General features: G+C 37.0%; 1 protein-coding gene across 1 annotated transcript in view; it reads left to right on the top strand.

The window, feature by feature from the left end:
* The window catches only part of LOC140232736 (puratrophin-1-like), a 146,026-nt gene that overhangs the window by 80,748 nt on the left and 46,286 nt on the right, over nucleotides 1-18,992 (top strand). Inside the window, exons 5-7 of the mRNA XM_072312852.1 lie at nucleotides 4,121-4,244; nucleotides 9,557-9,656; nucleotides 12,031-12,147. Of these exons, the coding sequence (XP_072168953.1) occupies nucleotides 4,121-4,244; nucleotides 9,557-9,656; nucleotides 12,031-12,147 (341 nt within the window). The remainder of the gene's footprint in view (nucleotides 1-4,120; nucleotides 4,245-9,556; nucleotides 9,657-12,030; nucleotides 12,148-18,992) is intronic.

The raw sequence follows: 18,992 nt of genomic DNA, 5'->3' as shown, positions 1-18,992 counted from the left end.
ACTATGTGATATGAGTAGTGCTTTCATCAAAGTGGTTAAAGCATTAGGTCTTACTACTCTCAGTGTATGCATTGTGTCACTATAACAGTGGACAGATTGCAATGGTCCATATGTGAGTGTACTGTTTGAGGGCAGTAGGGATCCATTGTGCAAAAAATGGGTGCCCAAGTATTGTTAAGCTCAGGAACAGTTGGTAGTTGTTGGATTCTAAGATGTAACATGCTGTAGGGGATTAGGAAGGATCAAGAAGTGGAATTAGATTCAGGGTGACTTGAAAGTCTGCTCTCTCTTCCCTTGCGCCATGCAGTAGGAACAATTTTGTTGGGGGCCAAAAGTCAGTTTACACTCATAGTGATTCAGTCGGATTCTTGCCAATTCAACCCTTGCATTGTAATAAAGCTTACTGAGTAATTGCACTTCTCAAGGGAGACACACTCATATAAGAAGAAAAAAGGAGAAGCTGAAGAGACAACAACAACAAACAATGATATAGATTTCATCATTAAACTGTGACCTGGGAGATATGCCATATGGCTTCTTGTGGATTTTCCTACTGTTGGACCAGGGTTTGTAACTATACTTGATCAGTGAAACCATACCAAGAATCTTGTATGCCTCTGATTTTGGGCTTTCTTATGGAGAGATTTTTCAGACCTGTGTGTATAAGTAGATATTTACAGGGGTGGTATGTGTGTGATTTGGCCCTGGAGGAGAAAAGAATCAATATTGTAAAGACAAATTGTACCTTCCTCAAATACATGATCTCAAATATCTTTCATGCTGGAATTAAAAGATTATTCCCCCCCCCCCCCATAAAAAAAAGCATGGGAAAGAAACAGAATGATATTGGCAAACAAAGCATAACATAACATATTAATACCGAGTAGTCTTACCGATGTAACCCACTGAAATGTATCACAAGCATTTGTTGACTCATAATCTCTTGATCTCCCATTAGAATTGAACAATGCCCACATTGTCATAATTTGATACTCTGTTTTAGTGCTTTTGAGTCATATTAAATGTTGATTCAATGACTTATTTGTTTGTTTGTTTCTAACCTTCATATCTATGCTCTGCTAAACACTGGGAAGATCACAAACAACCCTATGACAGTTGACACACTATGCTTTTAGTTTACACTAAGTCTGTTTATTTTTCTGAAATCAGTCACTGGGCACTGGACTGTGTAGTATGCAGAATAATCTGGGTATCGTGGAGTCAGTAAATTTTATGAAGTAAACAATCAACTTGCTACTAAAGCAACTCCAATTTATTGTCATGTTGTTTTCTTTCAATTACCACATTGCTTTCATTTGACAGTTTTTAGAGTGCAGTCATAAACATATGCATAGATATGATTTCAGTGTGCTGCTTATTATAAGATCTGTGTTATCGTATCACATGAAGTTTGAAGCATATTTTGAAGCGTTATATGGGTATATTAGTATTTACAATTGTAGAACATGCAATCAAATGCTGGCATGTTATAACATGTTTGTTGTGTGAGTGGTGAAGTAATTAATCAACATGTTCAATGGGATGAGACATATAAGTTTATTGCCAAAGAGATCCCTAACCCCCCCCCCACATCACACTCTTGTCACCCACACATACTGTACACATTATCCCTGTTTAATAGGACCACAGCTGCAAATGGAACCATTCTAGTGGAACTGTATATTACGTAGTCTCACCTTTCAAAGAATCCATGACAATTACCATACACCCACACTCTGCAAATAAAAATATTTTAAACAAGGAGGTATTGGAGGAGAAGTAATGAGAATCTCTCCATTGTACCCATGCTCCGTGCCACAGAGAATTAAGCTGTGTGCTCTATTGCAGGTGTTAATTGTTCTGATAAGACAACACTTCTGTTTAGGTATATATGCATCATTCTTTAATAACAACCTAGTTTGCCATTCCTTTCAATATGCTTGGCAACAATTATTTCGTGTGAAGAGGACAGGGCATGCAAACAAAAACGGGTGAAAAATTATAATTTTGTCTGCTAAACATGTAGAAACATGTATTAGCTGAATACTTAATCCAAAAGATTTAACTTCGAGTGCTAAACCTTGTGAAAAATTATGCACAAATATGCGTAGGGTGGTTAAATGTTAACTTTTATGAGACTCTACTATTCCTTCTTTTTTCAGTCCTGAGGTATTATATGTAGTAACAAGAAGATTTGAAGAAAAAACTTGAAGGATATGTTCTTTACCATACTGCCACCAAGTTCCATACATTACAGGATTTTAACATTTTCTCTGAAACAGAGCTTAAATTATTAAAATAAAGATTCTCTTCTTTGGTCTTCATATCATAAGCCTTGTGGAAGAGCAACTTGCAGCATGGAACATCAAAGCCAGTGGAATACTAAGTATTCAAATGTCATTCTATAAAACTTATGCATAAATTTGCAGAAATTGCAAAGAGTTTCCATTCTACCTCTTAATGGCATAATTTACCATTTGCAGATGAAACAAAAACAAAGCATTATTGCTTTAAAAAGTTCTAATACATGAGTTAGGGACAGAAACAACCACTGTACAAATTTGAATACGTATAATTGATGTTAAGGATTGTTAAATACACAAAATGTGAACAATAGATATGATAAGAATGCTTCCAGACTAAAGTTATAGTTATGGCTACAGTTACGGTTTACTGAGAAAAATACTGCTATCTCTTTATATTTTAGGCTTTGTGATACAACAGACCTACACATATGCATCAAATGTGATATCTTGAACATTTTTAAAATCACTGCTTCCAAAGGTCAACTGGACCTTTAATACCTCCATGTTGTACGTATGCTGTTACAAACAGGAGATCTGACTGTGGAAACACTCAATCTAAGTCAATGTCTTCGTTTCACAAAAATTCTTGGTTCCAGTCTATAGTCATTGTATCATCTCTGTGCAGACATTATTGTCACCTAATTGTATCCTAATCAGTCAAACAATGTGCTTGATATAGCTTTTACTTTTGATGGTTTCATTTATTTGGAATCCATGGTAACAATACATACATCTGGCTTGCGCTTTAACCGCTAACGCTTTGCCCTAATTCAGGGGAGATAAGTTGATCATAGTTCCAATTGTTGTAGTGGAGGCACAAAAGTTTGACTGTAACAAAAGTTGGCAAGCCCATACCGTAGATCCCGTGTGGATCCCAGCGGATGTTCCTTTCCATTGTTGCCAGAAATGCCTTTTATCTTCTGGTCACATGTCAGTTTTTTGTTGTTTTCTCTCCAAATGTTCCTGAACTGTGATAAAATGAGGACTCATCTTGACAGGTTTCCTCTCATTCAGTTCAACGGTCTTCACCTGTTTAGCCACCTTGAGTGGTACAAGTGTGTGTGTGGGGGGGGGGGGGGGGGAGGGGTGTATCCAAAGTGTTCATGTGTGCTTTTATATAGGAGTAAAGTAGGGTGCGTGGAAATGGGTCAGATTTAATCTTCCATGTCCAAGTGATTAGAGTTTGTTTTTGTTTTGTTTTTTATGGGAAGGAAAGACACTTTCTATAGATTGTCTTCAAAGAATTCTTCAATTCTGGAGATAGTTCCTTGATAGTGGTTCCATTCATAAACTCAGCTTGATTAGTTGACCGTGATAACGGCTTTGAATGCATTTTACAGCCAGTCATGTCAGGGAAAAATCTGTAACACATGATGAAGTGTCTGTAGTGGATACATTCATGAAATTCTACTAAAGTTTTGTGCCAAAATGTCCATGTGGAAGACAGTTTATAGCAACAGAGGAACTTTGGAACACATGTGATCAACTCTCTTGCTGTTGTGGTTGCAGCTGTAAATAGGCTGGTTTTCTGTATACATGTATTCAACTTCTTGATATTTTCCCTGAGGACCTATTCATGGACTATTCCTTTGCCTGCTGCTACTATTTAGTGAATTTCAATACTTGGGAATCACTCTGCATGCTTCAGTCATTGCTATGTCAGGCAAGGCTCAGGCAAGATTTGTGATTGTCAGGACTAACCATTACTTTGAAGGTATGTGTAGACTTCAAGTACATTGCTAAAAATGTGTCTATTTACTCATTCGTGCTGTGGTATCTCAAAGGCTTGCAATTTTTCTCTTGCTCTGTCGTAGGTTCGCGGGATGGTGGAGGGAGAGCCGTATTGGAGATACGTGCTGACAGCCATGTGTGGTCCAACTCTGATATCAGTCAAGAAGACTTCGTCAAGCTCTTAGTCTATGTCTATTCAATACCAAGGTAAGTGAAAAGATTTTGATGACGAGGGATCACCACATGTACTCTACAGAGGCACCTCACTGATGACTTCTAACTGTTTTGATAGATACTTGGCCTTTTTTAATAGCTTTTAATCAAATAACTCCAAATCCAGATTTGCCGAGATGTTATCCAGCTGGTTACAGACCAAACTGATTCCTTTTCTATTCAAAATAAGTTTATCTTATTCTAATCATTTTGAATTTTGCTGGTAACAACATACTGAGGCACATCACAATTCCAGGCAACATACCATAGCAACATGTGCTGCTGTGACGCCTCCATGTCACTGTACAAAATAAGCGCCACTGTACTGTGACTGAGTCTAATGGAATATACTACATGCATTAGCAAATTCCTGTTCTCGCTGAGGAATAGTCCATAAAACTCTTCCATGTGTCTGAGAACTTGTGGACACACATCCCCCCTATCCCCCCCCCCCCTTGTTCTCTTCCCCCCCATTGCTCTCTCCACTGTTTATTGTTGTGTCACCATGTAACTATCTTCATTCATTGTTCGCCTAAGCTGTGATTTTTTAGTTTTTCATTTGGATTTTATTATTCTTAGCTTTCTTCTGATATGCTCATCTATATTTGAATAGTCTTTGTGACATCTGTTTTCAATCTTTGTCATTATTTTTACTGTCACCAATGTTTCTTAAATGGTGTGCTCACATTATGATTTGCTGTGATAATGTTGTTTCATAGTTTACAGGAAAAGTTTATTTTACTTTGTACGGTGACTTTTGCATCAAAATCATACCAAAATCATACTATCTTAGATTTGTGGAGTGTATTCTTTCAAACTGCAGTTCAAGAGGCACCACATTTCACAGATATTTTAGGATGTGAATTTACTTTGAACAACTGATGTTCAGATGCATTCTTGATATCAATGCAAAGCTTACATTCAGGTACAAGACAGAATTTGATTCTTCCTGCTCAAATCATCTCAGAATTTCCAAGCCAAGCGGGTAATTTCTTGCTTATTTCCTTTCTGCAAGCGGATACTTTGATAGTCTACATTCAAGCTGTGCCTGCTTTTGCTACTTTGCACTGCTTCACATCAATTGGTATAGTAGTCTGAAAGGACACCGTCATTTCGAGATCATGTAGATCCAATTCACATTCATGGGTCTATTCGAAAGATTTTCACCTATACCAGATCTCAAATTCAATTTCAGGCATATTGTCCAGGTACTAGTTCCAATGGGCAGTCAATGCTGTCACTTTTGGTGATTGTGGGTAAACCATGTCAAGAATACAATGTTCTGTAAAATACCATGATGATGTGTGTAGTAAGCATGCCACTAATAATGACTACATTTCAATTCATTGTTACACAGATGCTTAGATTTAGGAAAGAAAATAGAAGAATTTGTTCTGAAGTGCCGGGAAGACTTCAGAAAGCCTTGTCTTTTTCTACTTGAGCAAATTTACATGTAATCATCAAAGAGAGTCTAAGAAGCCTGGGACAAAATAACTTGAAGACACCTCCTGATTACTGCCATCTTGTGTCTGTCTTGAGTTCAATCTATGACTCACTCAGCTCCGCTCGATGAACACATGTTGCATCTTGTGTGCAGGCCAATATATGTACAATGTTTTCACAAGGTTTAAGGGACATGGATAAGATCATTCATGAACTATTTTTTTTTCTCATAAAAATGGAAAGATTTTGACAATATTCAGCCAAGTAAGATTCCTAAGTTTTCACTGCTTTTTTAACTAAGATGATGACATCTGCATTTAGTTTATAAAAATAAAGCAAACTATGTACCAAAAATCCATGATACTTAATTATGACACTGTGAAGTTTGTATGTAATAAGAAGAGATTTCTTAGCAAAATGTGCAGTCTGTTGAAGCACCAGCTATATCATCCTAAAAGTTTTTTTTTTAAATTTCTTTAAGTCAGTTACATCTCTTAGGTACCAGTGATCAATTTAGATAACAATTTCCCCCATTGACAGTTCCACAAGGCTTACAAGACAGAGTGTTGTCTTTTAAAGGTTGCTAGGTGATGTAAATCAGTTGTTCCAGCCAAGGATACAGCAGTGCTGTGACAGACAACCCTGCAGGGGGTCCCCTGATGACTAATTAACTGCAGATTGTCCTCAAAAGTGTTTTTTTTTTGGGTTTTTTTTTTTTTACGGATCTTTGAAGAGATTAGGGTGATTATGCACTCACCTTCCCCATCCTAACCTTACCTCTAGCACATCATTCAAACATAATTACCACGGAAGCGATGGTCAGAAACGCCCCACGTTGCGTGTGGATCCAAAGACAAGTTTTTGACATGAAATATTCTCAGCAAAGAATGAATTGAATTATGAGAGACTTTTGCTTCCTTTGCCAGTTGCGGTGGTTTCTCCGAGTCCTGAACAAAACCTTGTCCACAGGGTGCATGATTGTAGTGGTCCGCTGACCTCATCTGGAAATTGGTCACTGATTATTGCCAATTTGTGATGAGTTGAGACAAGTTTTGTCAATCTTTTTTTTTTTTTTTCCTGACAGCAAGTGACCTGTGTGCTCCAGGGTTGAGTTCAAGGGGGTAGAAAGTCTGATATGGTTTTGATTAAAGTTTAATAAAGTATTGTCTTGTTGATGCTTAGAGGTCAAATTGTACTGGAAATCTTTCCTGTTTTTTCATCCTTTCACTCTTTGATTTGCCTTTTGTGTTTATTCTGTATCTATCAAGTATTTTGATGTGATGGTTGATGGAGGAAGATTTTTTTTTCTGGCATCAATAACCACCACTTCCAACTCATGGTTTTGACTGTATTTTATGACCCTGTGAGAAATTTCACACAACTGTTCATTACATTTTAAATGATTCCCATTCTTTTATTTCTTTTTTTAAGAGGTGTCTTCATCATTTTTGATCTTGTCTTTCATTTCTGATAAAAGAAACTTTTCCCTTTGATGTATTTATTTCATTTCAGTCACTCTTTATATTCCAAGTTTGCAATTATTCTGGCAGTTACATTAACAAGCTCCAGTTCATTTAATAGTCTCCTGTAGTCATTTTGTCTGCCTAGGAGACATTCTGTGTTAGATATTGTTTCTATGTCACTTTCTCGTGACTCAGTTTTGGGACGTCACACAGTAACAGTCTCATCACGTATCCCCATTTTTTTTCTCTCTCGTGCATTTTTAAAAAAATTTATATTTCTCTCGCATTTCTTGCCCAACTCTCATCAATCCATCTGATCTATGTTGAACATCAGAAAACCTGCCTTCTGTCAGCAAACACTTGCTAAACTTCACTCTGCCGTGTATCGAGCGCTTCATCTTCTTATTTACTCTCAATCCCCAGTTCACCTCTTTTGCCTGATTTTTCTTTTTATCATCATTTCATCTCCACTGTACTCCCCCCCCCCCCCCCTCTGGTCCTCCCCCTGCTTGCTCCCCTTGATTTAATTGGGTGGTGAGCCAGCGGCGCTGTGCATGTTCACTTCCTGAGCGCCAACTCGGTGTTTACCTCGCTCCTCCAGTGTCTGTTGGCTATTCTCCACAGCGTCAGCCAAGTTTCTGATTCCCAAGATCATTGGAGATCTCTCACATGGATCCTCGCTCCCGATCGATGAGTTCAGATTCGTGTTGAGTCCAGGGACTTCAAGCCATCAGAGGCTCTCAGTCTCAACCTCCAGTGATGTCTGACTGCCAGCTGTCCTGTTCTGTCTCTCTCTTTGTTCGGGATTTTTCTCATGTTTTTATCAGAATTCAGGCCTCGATGTTTCCACCTTTACTTGCAGTGCTAAGTAGGCAACATGGTCTGCAGTTCTAGTGGTTCATAGACTGTCTTGAAAAGTGTCAAGTTCCACAACAATCTCATCGTGGAATAAATGATTATCTTGTCGGGTGGATGAACTTGAAATCATATGAACATTGTCATATATTCCATGCTGTGATGGGAAGCAGTCTGCAAGGAGCATTTAGGGAATAGATCTTTGCTGAAGACATATATCTTGTTAACCTTCCTTGGGGGATACTTGTCTTCATTGCCAATGTTGGCTTGTGTACCATACATTCCTAGTCATACTGGAGTTTTAAGATGGCCTGGTCACCAGCGTTCCACTGAATTTGAAGAAGATCTTCCATGTGAAGGGTGAGTTAGGGAGAGTACCCGGTGGTTGGTTGTCATGTTTCTTGCTGCAATCGAGAGAAATCGTCTTTTATGGCTGTGAACATGCATTTCTTCAAGCACAAGCTGTTGAGTATTAACAATTTCATATAGTTATAGTGTCACACAACTCATTCACAAGAGCATTAGAGATGAAAAAAAAAATGTATGCTTTTGGATAATCTGGAAGGAAATGATTCCTTTTCTGTTTATTTCATGCACATTGTACAGTAATTCATGGTGTTTTGCCTCATGTTTATGTTGTGTAGCTATTATTCACTCCCTCATCGTTTGTCAAAGTTGCAGTATTACAAATTGAGTTTTCTTGGCTCCAGTGCATCATTTAGTATATGCTTTTATAAAAAGAAGAAAGTTTCAATTGGAATTTGGTGCATGACCATGTCTCTGACCACAGGAGAGCTACATGTATGTCATGAATGTTAAGTGTATGTTAAATTTTGAATAACAATCAAATAGATATATTCATTTTCTTGCAAGATTTTTGTGCAATGTAACATTTAAATTGTCTAAAAATCTCTTCATAATATGAAGAGATTTTCATAGATCCCTTTGCAATGATATTATCATTGCAAAGGATCTATGAATAATGCATACTATTGTATTTTTGTCCTTCTCGTAAATTATTTCAAAAGTATTTCTTCAAATCCCTCATTAATATGAAAAAAATTTTTCAATAACCAAATGCTGAAAAAGAAAAATGTCTATTTTCAATTCTGTTCATGTGAGGCAATTTCTAAAATAAAAGCTAGTTAGTCTTGAGTGAAAAATTTATGTTTAACAAATTTTATTCTATTAAATCTGGATTTATCATCATTGTGATCTGTATGATATTCATATTGCGTGTAGTGGTTTGTGTATTCTTTTTTTTTTTTTTTAGAAAGATTTTTCAGTTTTACTCACCTACACTGTGCACGGTTTCTTATCACTTGTTTTGAGTTTTATGACCGTGAACATTATCACTGTCTTAATCAACTCAGCTGGAAAGTGGAACAAACAGGTAGGTAAATGGCCAAATCCCAGTGGGGCAATCAAATCATTAACACATTTCCCTCGCTACCCCTCCCTTAGTCCCACCCCTGACATCCGGTGATGTGTTTGATTTTTTTTTCTCTCTCTAACCCTGAACTTCACACTTGGCATACACCACAGGGAGGAAGTACGATGGAGGGGCCTCAGTGTTGCAGTTGATGCCAGGACTGTCCCCAAGACTGATATTGAGCGAGTTGCTGAGGCCCTGCAACTTTTGTATGTAAGTGTGGTGCTACATTTCTTTTCTCATTCATCCATTGAGGATGATTCTTTTTATGCAGTGGATACTAAGCAAAAATACTTCACAAACACACCAGCATTCCTCTTTTTTTTTCCATAATGTCACTGAGAATGTGGGAAAGTTTTGGTGTTTTTTTTTATCACTTGATGTGATCAATGATTGACACTAAAGCCAATCGAGATTAATTTTTCCCAAGGTCTTTTTGCTATGTTTCTGTAATGCCTGCTACATGTACTTCTTTGTAATGTTATTGTTTATTAATAGCATGCCTTGTTTTCAATGTCATAGCAATTATCGAATCAATGAACTTGGCAAATAGCAGGGTACGTAGCAGAGTTCATGTTGCATGTAACTTGGTAATTCTCTGCTGTTGAGAGAGAGAGAGAGAGAGAGATAGAAAAAAAAAACTGTTGTAAAAACAACCTCATTAGTGAGTAATTAGATATTACCGTAACTTTGGGACACTTTTACAGTCTAGCTCTATTGCGGGATGAAGGGATTAAATGTTTTAAGTGCTGTGTCAAAAACATCAGAGAAGATGTGGACAGGGGATTTGACAAGAAAACACTTTGTAGCTTCAAATAATGTCTCCCATGTTGCCTCAAGATGTTATAGGGCTTTGATGATCTGTTATGAGTCTTACATTTTTTCCCCAATAAAGTAAAAAATATCGTACAGGCCCATTTGGGGTTTTTAAATGTAAAACCAGAGGAGGATATTGGCAGGGGTTTAAACTCTGTAAGCTTTTCAGTACCCCATTGAGATTAGATAGAAGCACATTAAGAAGGGTGTGCGAGTGACTGCCACAAGAGTTGATGATGAGCAGAAAATTTAGTCTCTCAAACTACACCAAGCCCAATCTCTGCATTCATCAGTAAGCTGACCCAAATGATACACGTTTCATATTTCCTCCATGATGATTGATTGGCTTAAACAGCCAATGTAGGTGGGAGAAAAAACACCCTGTAGAAAGGAATATATTTGTTTCAGATTTGCAGAGGCACTTAAACCTGTTTATCGTTGAGGCTCATTCTTGGCATTTTGTACTCATCATATCATAATTTGCAGCTTGCACAGTAGGAACATGTGTCAATTGATAAATCCCCTATGTCTGTTAGCTGTGATAAGATGTTTACATCTAATGCAGCTAGCAGCATTACTTTTATATAATTTCTGAAATCAGTTAAGAGTATTAAAAAGTCCTGTTCGAATTCCCACATACACACCCAGAATTAATGGTTTTTGAAAATCAATTTTTTGCAAATGCAATTAAAAAAAAAGGTTAATTCCTGTGTGTGGACACTCATTCGCACACACACACACACACACACACACACTCACATCTTTAAAAAAAATCATTTACTTTTATTTCTTTATTTTTTAGATAAGATTCTTTTTGCAAGATTCTCTCAGATCATGAATCAAGACATGTAGAGATTGCATAACATTTTGAGATTTGTCAGAAGGTGCAGACGCAATCAGGAACATCCTAATTTGAAGTCAGTTTCTTGTTAATTTCACATTTATAGCATAAGACAGGAATGCAGAGTCTGGGCAGTCTATAAAATTCCTGAGGGACAGAAACAAACATGCAGATCTTGATATCTTCAGGAAAAAGAGATACCAACTTGATTAGTCCAATTAAACTGATGAAATAAGGCAGTGGTGTTAGCTGTGGTTGAGCACTACAAGAGAGATTGATGTTATGTGATACCAGACGGTTGCAGGTTTCACTGACCTTAGGGGGCTGTCTGCTCAATCCTCATATGTCATGGGCTGCATTTATCATCTTTCCCATATTTGAAACATGTTTCAATACCCACTATCAAAAAATGTTTGCAAATGCCTTTCTGTACCAGAAGTGGGTTGATAAATGCACCCATAGTGTTGTGGAGTGCTAACAAGTTTTATTCATTCATGATATGAATGCGATGGGCATACAGGTAGTCTGAGTAAACAGGATCAAATCAGGCCTACTGTCAATCTAAAGCACATGGAAACTTTCATGGAGATGAATGAAAGGATGGATTATCATATCTGTTATGAATCTTAATAGGTTCATTTACAAGTAGTTCTGGGGGGCATTTCATGAAGTGTTTTGGTCTGATATTTTTCTGACAAACTGTAACAAGCTACTGAAATCCTTGCATCTGATTGGTGGAGAGCAAATTTGTGCGACAACTTTGTTGGACAAAATACATCATGAAATGCCCCCAGCTTGTAGTTGAATTCATTATCCCACCAAGTGATCATGAATCTCATAATATGTTCTACCGCTATCTTGACTCTGAGTTTGTTCCTGTCATTTCTTATCAATCTAGGCTTTTTTTTTTTTCTCTCCTCACTTGATCAGGAACACTACCAAGGATCAATTGATCATGTCTACATCCTCGTTGGGAGCAACTCAGTATTAACACGTGTTACCAGGGCAACCAACAACCAAATACTGAAGACCAAAGTGGATTACAAGGTTTGTATGCTGCAGTATTTATTTTAGGCAAGATGTGGTTAATTACTGCCTGATGAGGTCAGAATCTGTTGGTTTTGCTTCCAATTACATCATGTGCAACTGATCCTGTCTTTTATTTTTCTCTCTCTTTTCCTGCTGAAGGGAGAGAGAGATACAACCAAATTGAAATAGGATTGACATCAATGAGGGAGATATACGGGATTGAAGCTGTCATTAACATGATATCAAACAAATAACCATATACTCCCAGAGACTTAGCTGAAAAAGAGTATATTATTTTCAGATACAGCAATTGTAAGATTTGTAGAAAGTGGGAAAAACTCATTAGAAGAATGTCATTGCTTTCAAAAGCATTTTCTTTGGGGATCTCAAAGTACCAGCCTTGTGTTGGGACCATCAAGTTATGTGGCTGTGTTTAAAATAAAAACAAAATGAAATGTCTGTAATTTTCATATTTTACTCCATGTGATCATTTTTTTTTTGTGAAGATTCTGTTCAGTGTATAACAGGAGTAGAATAATTTTTACAGAACCCCAAGGCTGGGGAAAATCAATTTTCTCATACTAAATTGGTATTGCTTTATGGGCAGAGTAAATGAAGTATTCATTGGAAAACTGCATTGATCAGAGGACCGAAATCACTGTACTGTGTGATCATGATTGCACATTATGATTTCATTTGCCATTCAGTTATCCATGATATTTTAGCACTTGTTTTACAAGATCTGCATATAGTTTCACAACTGTGTAGAATTTACAGTATTTATTGCAGTAAGACAACTTTCTGTGTGATGTTGCTTTTCTGTAAATTGTAACATTGCTTATATTATTTTCAGTAAATTTGGATTCAACATGAAGGAACATTTGGGGCAAAGCTTGTCAAAACAGCAATATTGAAAATAACATTTGTCAAATCATCTCTATCAGATTATTAGTATTTTTTTTTTCATTTCTGCTGCAATGAAATTCTTTTCCTTGCTTGTGCAAAGTGTATCAGTGACAATGCCAATAGTGAGGAGAAACAGAGGATGGTAGCATAAAGAACAAAGAGACAGCTTTATGCTTTTTAAATGAAAATGATGTAAACAGGATGGATCGCCAATGAGAACCAAATGTGCCCAACGATATTGACCCCTACCACAACAAATCATGATTATAGCACCCCACAGCATCCTAACTTTGTAGCTGTCAGAAAGGGTGGGGTCCAGTTAGAACTTTGCCTCTATTGTGACTAATCCTGTGAGGTCATATCCACCTGCAGGCATTAAAACAAAGCAATCCAGAAGAATTCATGGTACCCTCATGTTGTGTAGAAATTTCTGAGGGAAACACATCTCCTATAATGCATTGTATGCACAACGACAGCTTTTTATTGAAGCCTTCCGATAACTTAGCCTTTTGAACTGGCTATTTTCTTACATTTTTCCCTTTCTTCCTACAAAATGTGCTCAAGATAGTCAAATATAGGACAGGTTTTCTCAAAGTGGCATGCTGAAATAATCATGAATTAAGCTAGGGACTAAAAAATAAAGAAAATGTAGATTAAACAAAATCTCCTGTTCCAACTGGCAGGCATCTGTGGTTTTAGGTGGTCAGTGGAGTGTTAGTGCATGTCATTTCACTCATTGATGATGGTCAGTGACTTGCAAAAATCTCTTTGTTCCTGTGGTCAGTCTGTCCAGTTAGGTGATGGAGATTATTGGCTAGTATGATAGGAATGCAGGAATACTTTGACACATTTTAGAGTCAGGAATAACTCTATTCTCTGAGTTCATTTACCCTGTGTATCTCAACTCTGAACAGATAGTTTAGATTCCAAATTGATTTTTGTTTTCTTTTTGTTCATGGGGGTGTTGGGGGGGGGGGGGTGGCTGCTGGAAAGAGGGAGACTAAGAGCAGATAGCTTTGCTTACGTAAAACTTTCAAAGTATATTGTCATTACAATGTCCAGTTTTACATTCAGTCTATGTTACAATTGTATTTATTGAATTAGATGATTATCTGGGGTTTGGAAGTTTTATATTTGATTAAATAATTGTTGAAGTATTGGCTTATGCTCACAGGCTGCATTGATTATTGAACCAAAGTCTGTGAAAGTGCCAAAAAAAAAAGAACAAAAAAAAAAAAAGAAATTATCTAAAAGTTAGATAAACACTCCATGACTAGAAATAGGTTCTTTACTTTTTAAATGATTGGCCTCCGTAGCCTACTATGAACATTTGTATTTCACTAATTTCTGCCTTTAAGGAATGAGATCAAGGAATGGTTGTGAAGGGGTTCAGAAAAGTGATGAAAATTAATCCATGACTAAAAATGTGGTATTGCTATAAAAAGCATCAGCCTTGAGATCACTACCTGTTTTAGAAAGTATTACATCAAAACAGTTTCCTCTCTTCCTCTTTGAACTGTTTTCCCCTGCCAAATTAAGTGGCTACCCTCAAGATGTGATATTTCTTATAGAGTTGATAAGTTAAGGCCTAAACAGTTCCTATAGGTAATTAGTAAAGACTTTGTGCCACATGAGTGGAAGTTTTCAGAAGCTCACCACATGGATAGTATGATATAGCAAGCCTGGGGTTATGGATACAAGTAGATCCGAAGATGTTGATATATGGGAGCCATTCATTTTGCTGACGGAATGGGACAGGGGAAGGGGGGGGGGGGTATAGTAGACTTGGACACTCCACCAATCAAATTACCTGGTCATTACAACGATCCTTGGCTTTGGACTAATGGTCAGTTTCCTTAATTGCTTCCTCTCCTTGGCTTCCTGACCTGCTGATACTGTATAAACTAGAGAAGTGACCGTGACCCTCTACTGACTAGTTATGTCTCTACTTAGATTTAGATAACTAGCGTTCAATTGTTTCTGTTTATTGTTATGCACAGATACCATGAAATGAAATGTGCTAAAACCTGTTTGTGTATTCAAACTTTTTCTCCATTGCAAAACAAATGTACAAATGTAAATGTAGGCCAATTTAAAAATGTGATCCTAATAATTTTGCCAAGAGTCTTTCATAATTTATTTCAGAGGAACTTTTGATGATATGAAATTGTGTTTGCCTACTCTTTTTCAATTTTGAACTTACTATCCTGTTTAGTTACCATGAACAAAAAAGTCTCACTAGTCATGGTGATCTTCTTAAGCATGAGCAGATTATTGATATGTGGACAGGCAATTTTCAGTCGCGTTGCTTGGATGTCTGACAATGTGTATGCTCAATCTTATCAAAATGTTTCCTTCAAGTGTTCAAAATATGGAAGAGAAAGGTTTGTTGTGGTTCTATGGACATCTGAACATTTCTGAGCAGTTCAACATCACAAGAGCATGCATTAATTATGTTATTTTATTTTCATGAATATTAATTGCAATGTGATATATAGTTATGTCACATTTTATGTTTTTGGCTGATTAGTATATTTCATAGTTTTACACTAAATTCTGAAAAGCAAGGACACTGATAGTCTTGAATACCAGAAGTTGAATGCAACAGGCAATCATTATTTTTACACAAAAAGAAGAGGATGTAGGTAAGAGGGGAATTTAGCTCACACGCCCATTATGGGGTAGCTTCATTGTACTTGTGACATTCGCCATGGGACCTTGACTCACGTCGATATGTTCTCCAGGGTTCTTTAATTAATGCAATATCCGCATCTCTTGTTGCCCCCACGGAGAGTTAAAATCACCACGATTGATGATAAATGCCGACCATCTGTCTAGATCTGTCGATCGTATTTGACTGCAAGGCAGTATGGCATTGTCATTCAAAGGTGCATACCAAAGAGGGAATGATATCATTGATTGAATTGTCTTCATTAATCTGCTGATGGTTCCTTTCGAACTTTTGTGAAATTGGAGATGTATTGTTAAAGATTTGACTCATGAATAGCACAGAGACACTAATGAAAAATGAAATGAACAGAGTCATACTTCATGAACGTGGTCCTAAAGTAATATATCTCTTTCCTGTAAAGCTTTGTTTAAGGTGTGGCCTCCAAGAGACAGATTGGTTCATCTAGAGTTAATATGAGTAACTACGATGCCTAATGTTGCCTCACATTAGAGAGTCATGGTCATAATGGTACTTTCTTAAGAAATTAACTTTTGAGAGCACCTGTGACATTTAAATAAAATATTGTAATGCCAGGTGATAATTTCAGTATCTCTACATCAGAATAAAGCAATTAGTAGTGTAATCCATATCCCCCAAATACTGTATAAGCTGTTATTTTTGCGTACATATATTTTTGCAAATTAGAAGGTCACAGATATTACTCTTTTTTTTATCAGACTAACTTATTTTTGGACTGGAATTCCCCTTTAAGAATTCTGGATGACACCTGTAGGTGTGAAAAGTGAAAGTGGTATAGAGCTACAGGTGGCTTGTCATCACGTAGAGCTCCCCAAGGATATTCATCTCTTTCTTTGTCTACATCATAAAGTAGGCAAGAGTTAATATCGTGCCAGTGGTTGTCTAATAATATCTCAATTATTTTCCATGTTAACTCCTTGAAGGAACAATGTGTGATCCACCTGTTAGCAGATTGCCAATCAAAAGTGTGATGTGCCTTGATTTGCTCAGCCTCACACAATATCTCACTATTGGTGTTATGTCATTCAGTGGTTCTTGGGATATGTTTAACACATATATCACATTAATGATTGCCAATATTTAGATATTTGGTGGCATCAAAATATTTACTTCTACTTCAGGAATACTCTGACATTAATGATGAGGAATATCATCAAATGGGCATTTTAGCTCATTTCTGAAAGAATAACAAAATGAAATTATTTCCAGTTCTTATCTGCATATCAAATATATATGAGAAGATTAGATAAACTGGTTTAGTAATTTGATTGTGGATACTTCAATTCTAAATACCATTACATTGGCAATTTGTTTATCATGTTTTAAGTCAGTTCTATTATTTTGATCATCGCCATTAGTTGCTGCCAGATCAGGCAAGCCTCTAGTAAAGATAAAAAGCAATCCTGAACACCTTTTAAGTTGGATAATCTCTGTTCATGAAATATGCAATAAAGTTCTTTACCCTTGTCAATGAAGGATGCTTATGATATTGAAGGTACAACAGAATGCCATATTTGAGCCTGTGCAGAGTCTTAGAAGTGTCCTTTCCCATTGGCTAGACTTGTTGGTGCCAAATATTGCATAACAGGTATGCATTTCCTGCCTTAGGAACATCCTGCAGTTATTCAGTAGCACCAGAGTGGCCCACAGGTGTAAATCCAGGTCAGTGGACATGCATACAACTTGTCTCATCATGCAGGACAGTCCAGCTGCAGACAGACGTTTGGAATCCTGTCCTCATGAAATATACTGGATGGAGGTGTTTGGTTGGTCAGCTTTGTGCAACCAGTCATCCTTTGGTCTCATCAGCAAATCTTCAGAAAGATTGTTCATGCTTTGCCATTTATTCCTATGGCTTCTCATAGTTTGTCTTTGATAGGTCGTATTAGTGATCCGTGCGTGATGTTCTGCTGCCATGGTGTTTACATCAGCTCTTTAATTCAAGTGTCACTGTTGATAACTTGGCCTAGATTGTCAGTTGGAATGTTACAGGTGAAATGAATTGGGTTTGGCCTAAAATCAAATTCCCTGTCAATTCATTTACAGCTGTATGTATGAGGAGTTGTGCCTCTCCTTTGAAAAGGGAGATATACTGATCCATGTTTGATAACAGACTGGGTATTTTGAGTTAACCAGATAGAAGTGAGTGAGTCAACAGTGAACTGTTAACATTCCTTCAGAGGGTCGATGGAACAGTACAACATGGGATTAGTGAACAGTTTGGATTATCCCATTGGAGGCATTTACATTTTGTGAGATATGATCCACATTTAGACCATAGATATATCATGATACATTAAAAAAAAAACTTTGTTTCAAGTTTACTTTCATTTTGTCCATATTTTTTTTTTCTCTTGGATGCATTGAAAGTGTCATCCTAATAAGTGAATGTAACCAAACTTTGATTGAAAACCAGAGTAGATTTCTACACGGCTCACATTCATGGTTCCTACAAACAATGGAGTGTGATATATGATATATATCTCGTAAATTTTGTGAGTTCAAACATTTTTCTGAGAGAGGGAAAGATATGATTAACTGAATTGATTGTCTTGATCTGTCTATGATTCCTTTTCAAGGTTTGCAAAATTAAAGATTCATTGTTACAGATAGGCAAGACAAAGCCAACTGGCTTGCAAAAAGAGATGATAATTATTTCTTATTCTATAAATGCAATTCAAATTTAACCACTCACAAAATTGTCTTTTTCATGTCATGGAATCCGGAAATATTATATATGATATTACACCTGTATACAGTGGCCCAGACCAATCTTTGGCTGTTAGTAGGCCTCATAGGGGAGAACCAAGGTAGTGGTAGAGTATCCAAGTTCTCCAACTGAAGGACGATACTAATTTACTTCCCCTCGTCTCACCCACATTCTCCTGTACTTGTTTTCAAGGGGGAAAAACACAATTTTGTGGGTAGCCAAATGTTCAAAGTCTTCTAGAAAGTTCTTATTGGTTTTTTCACCATTGTAGTTGTCATGTATCTATAAATACTAGTTTTTTTTTTTATATCTTAATCCTCCCCCAAAACAGGCAGGACACTTGCCAACAATGTCGTATAAGGATGAGATTATTATGTCTCTGGCTAACAGACCGAACCAAACCTAACCACCCTAACCAATCCTAACCAAGGTTAATGCAGACTGTGTAAGGTTATGTCTCAAACATGGGCTAACCACAACCACACTGGATTGTAGGGAATATCTTGCATGCTGCAAACAAACCCAAACCAGTGTCTG

The sequence above is a fragment of the Diadema setosum genome, chromosome 9 (assembly GCF_964275005.1).
Source record: "Diadema setosum chromosome 9, eeDiaSeto1, whole genome shotgun sequence".
Classification (NCBI taxonomy): domain Eukaryota; kingdom Metazoa; phylum Echinodermata; class Echinoidea; order Diadematoida; family Diadematidae; genus Diadema; species Diadema setosum.
This window is presented reverse-complemented; position numbering and strand designations above follow the sequence as displayed.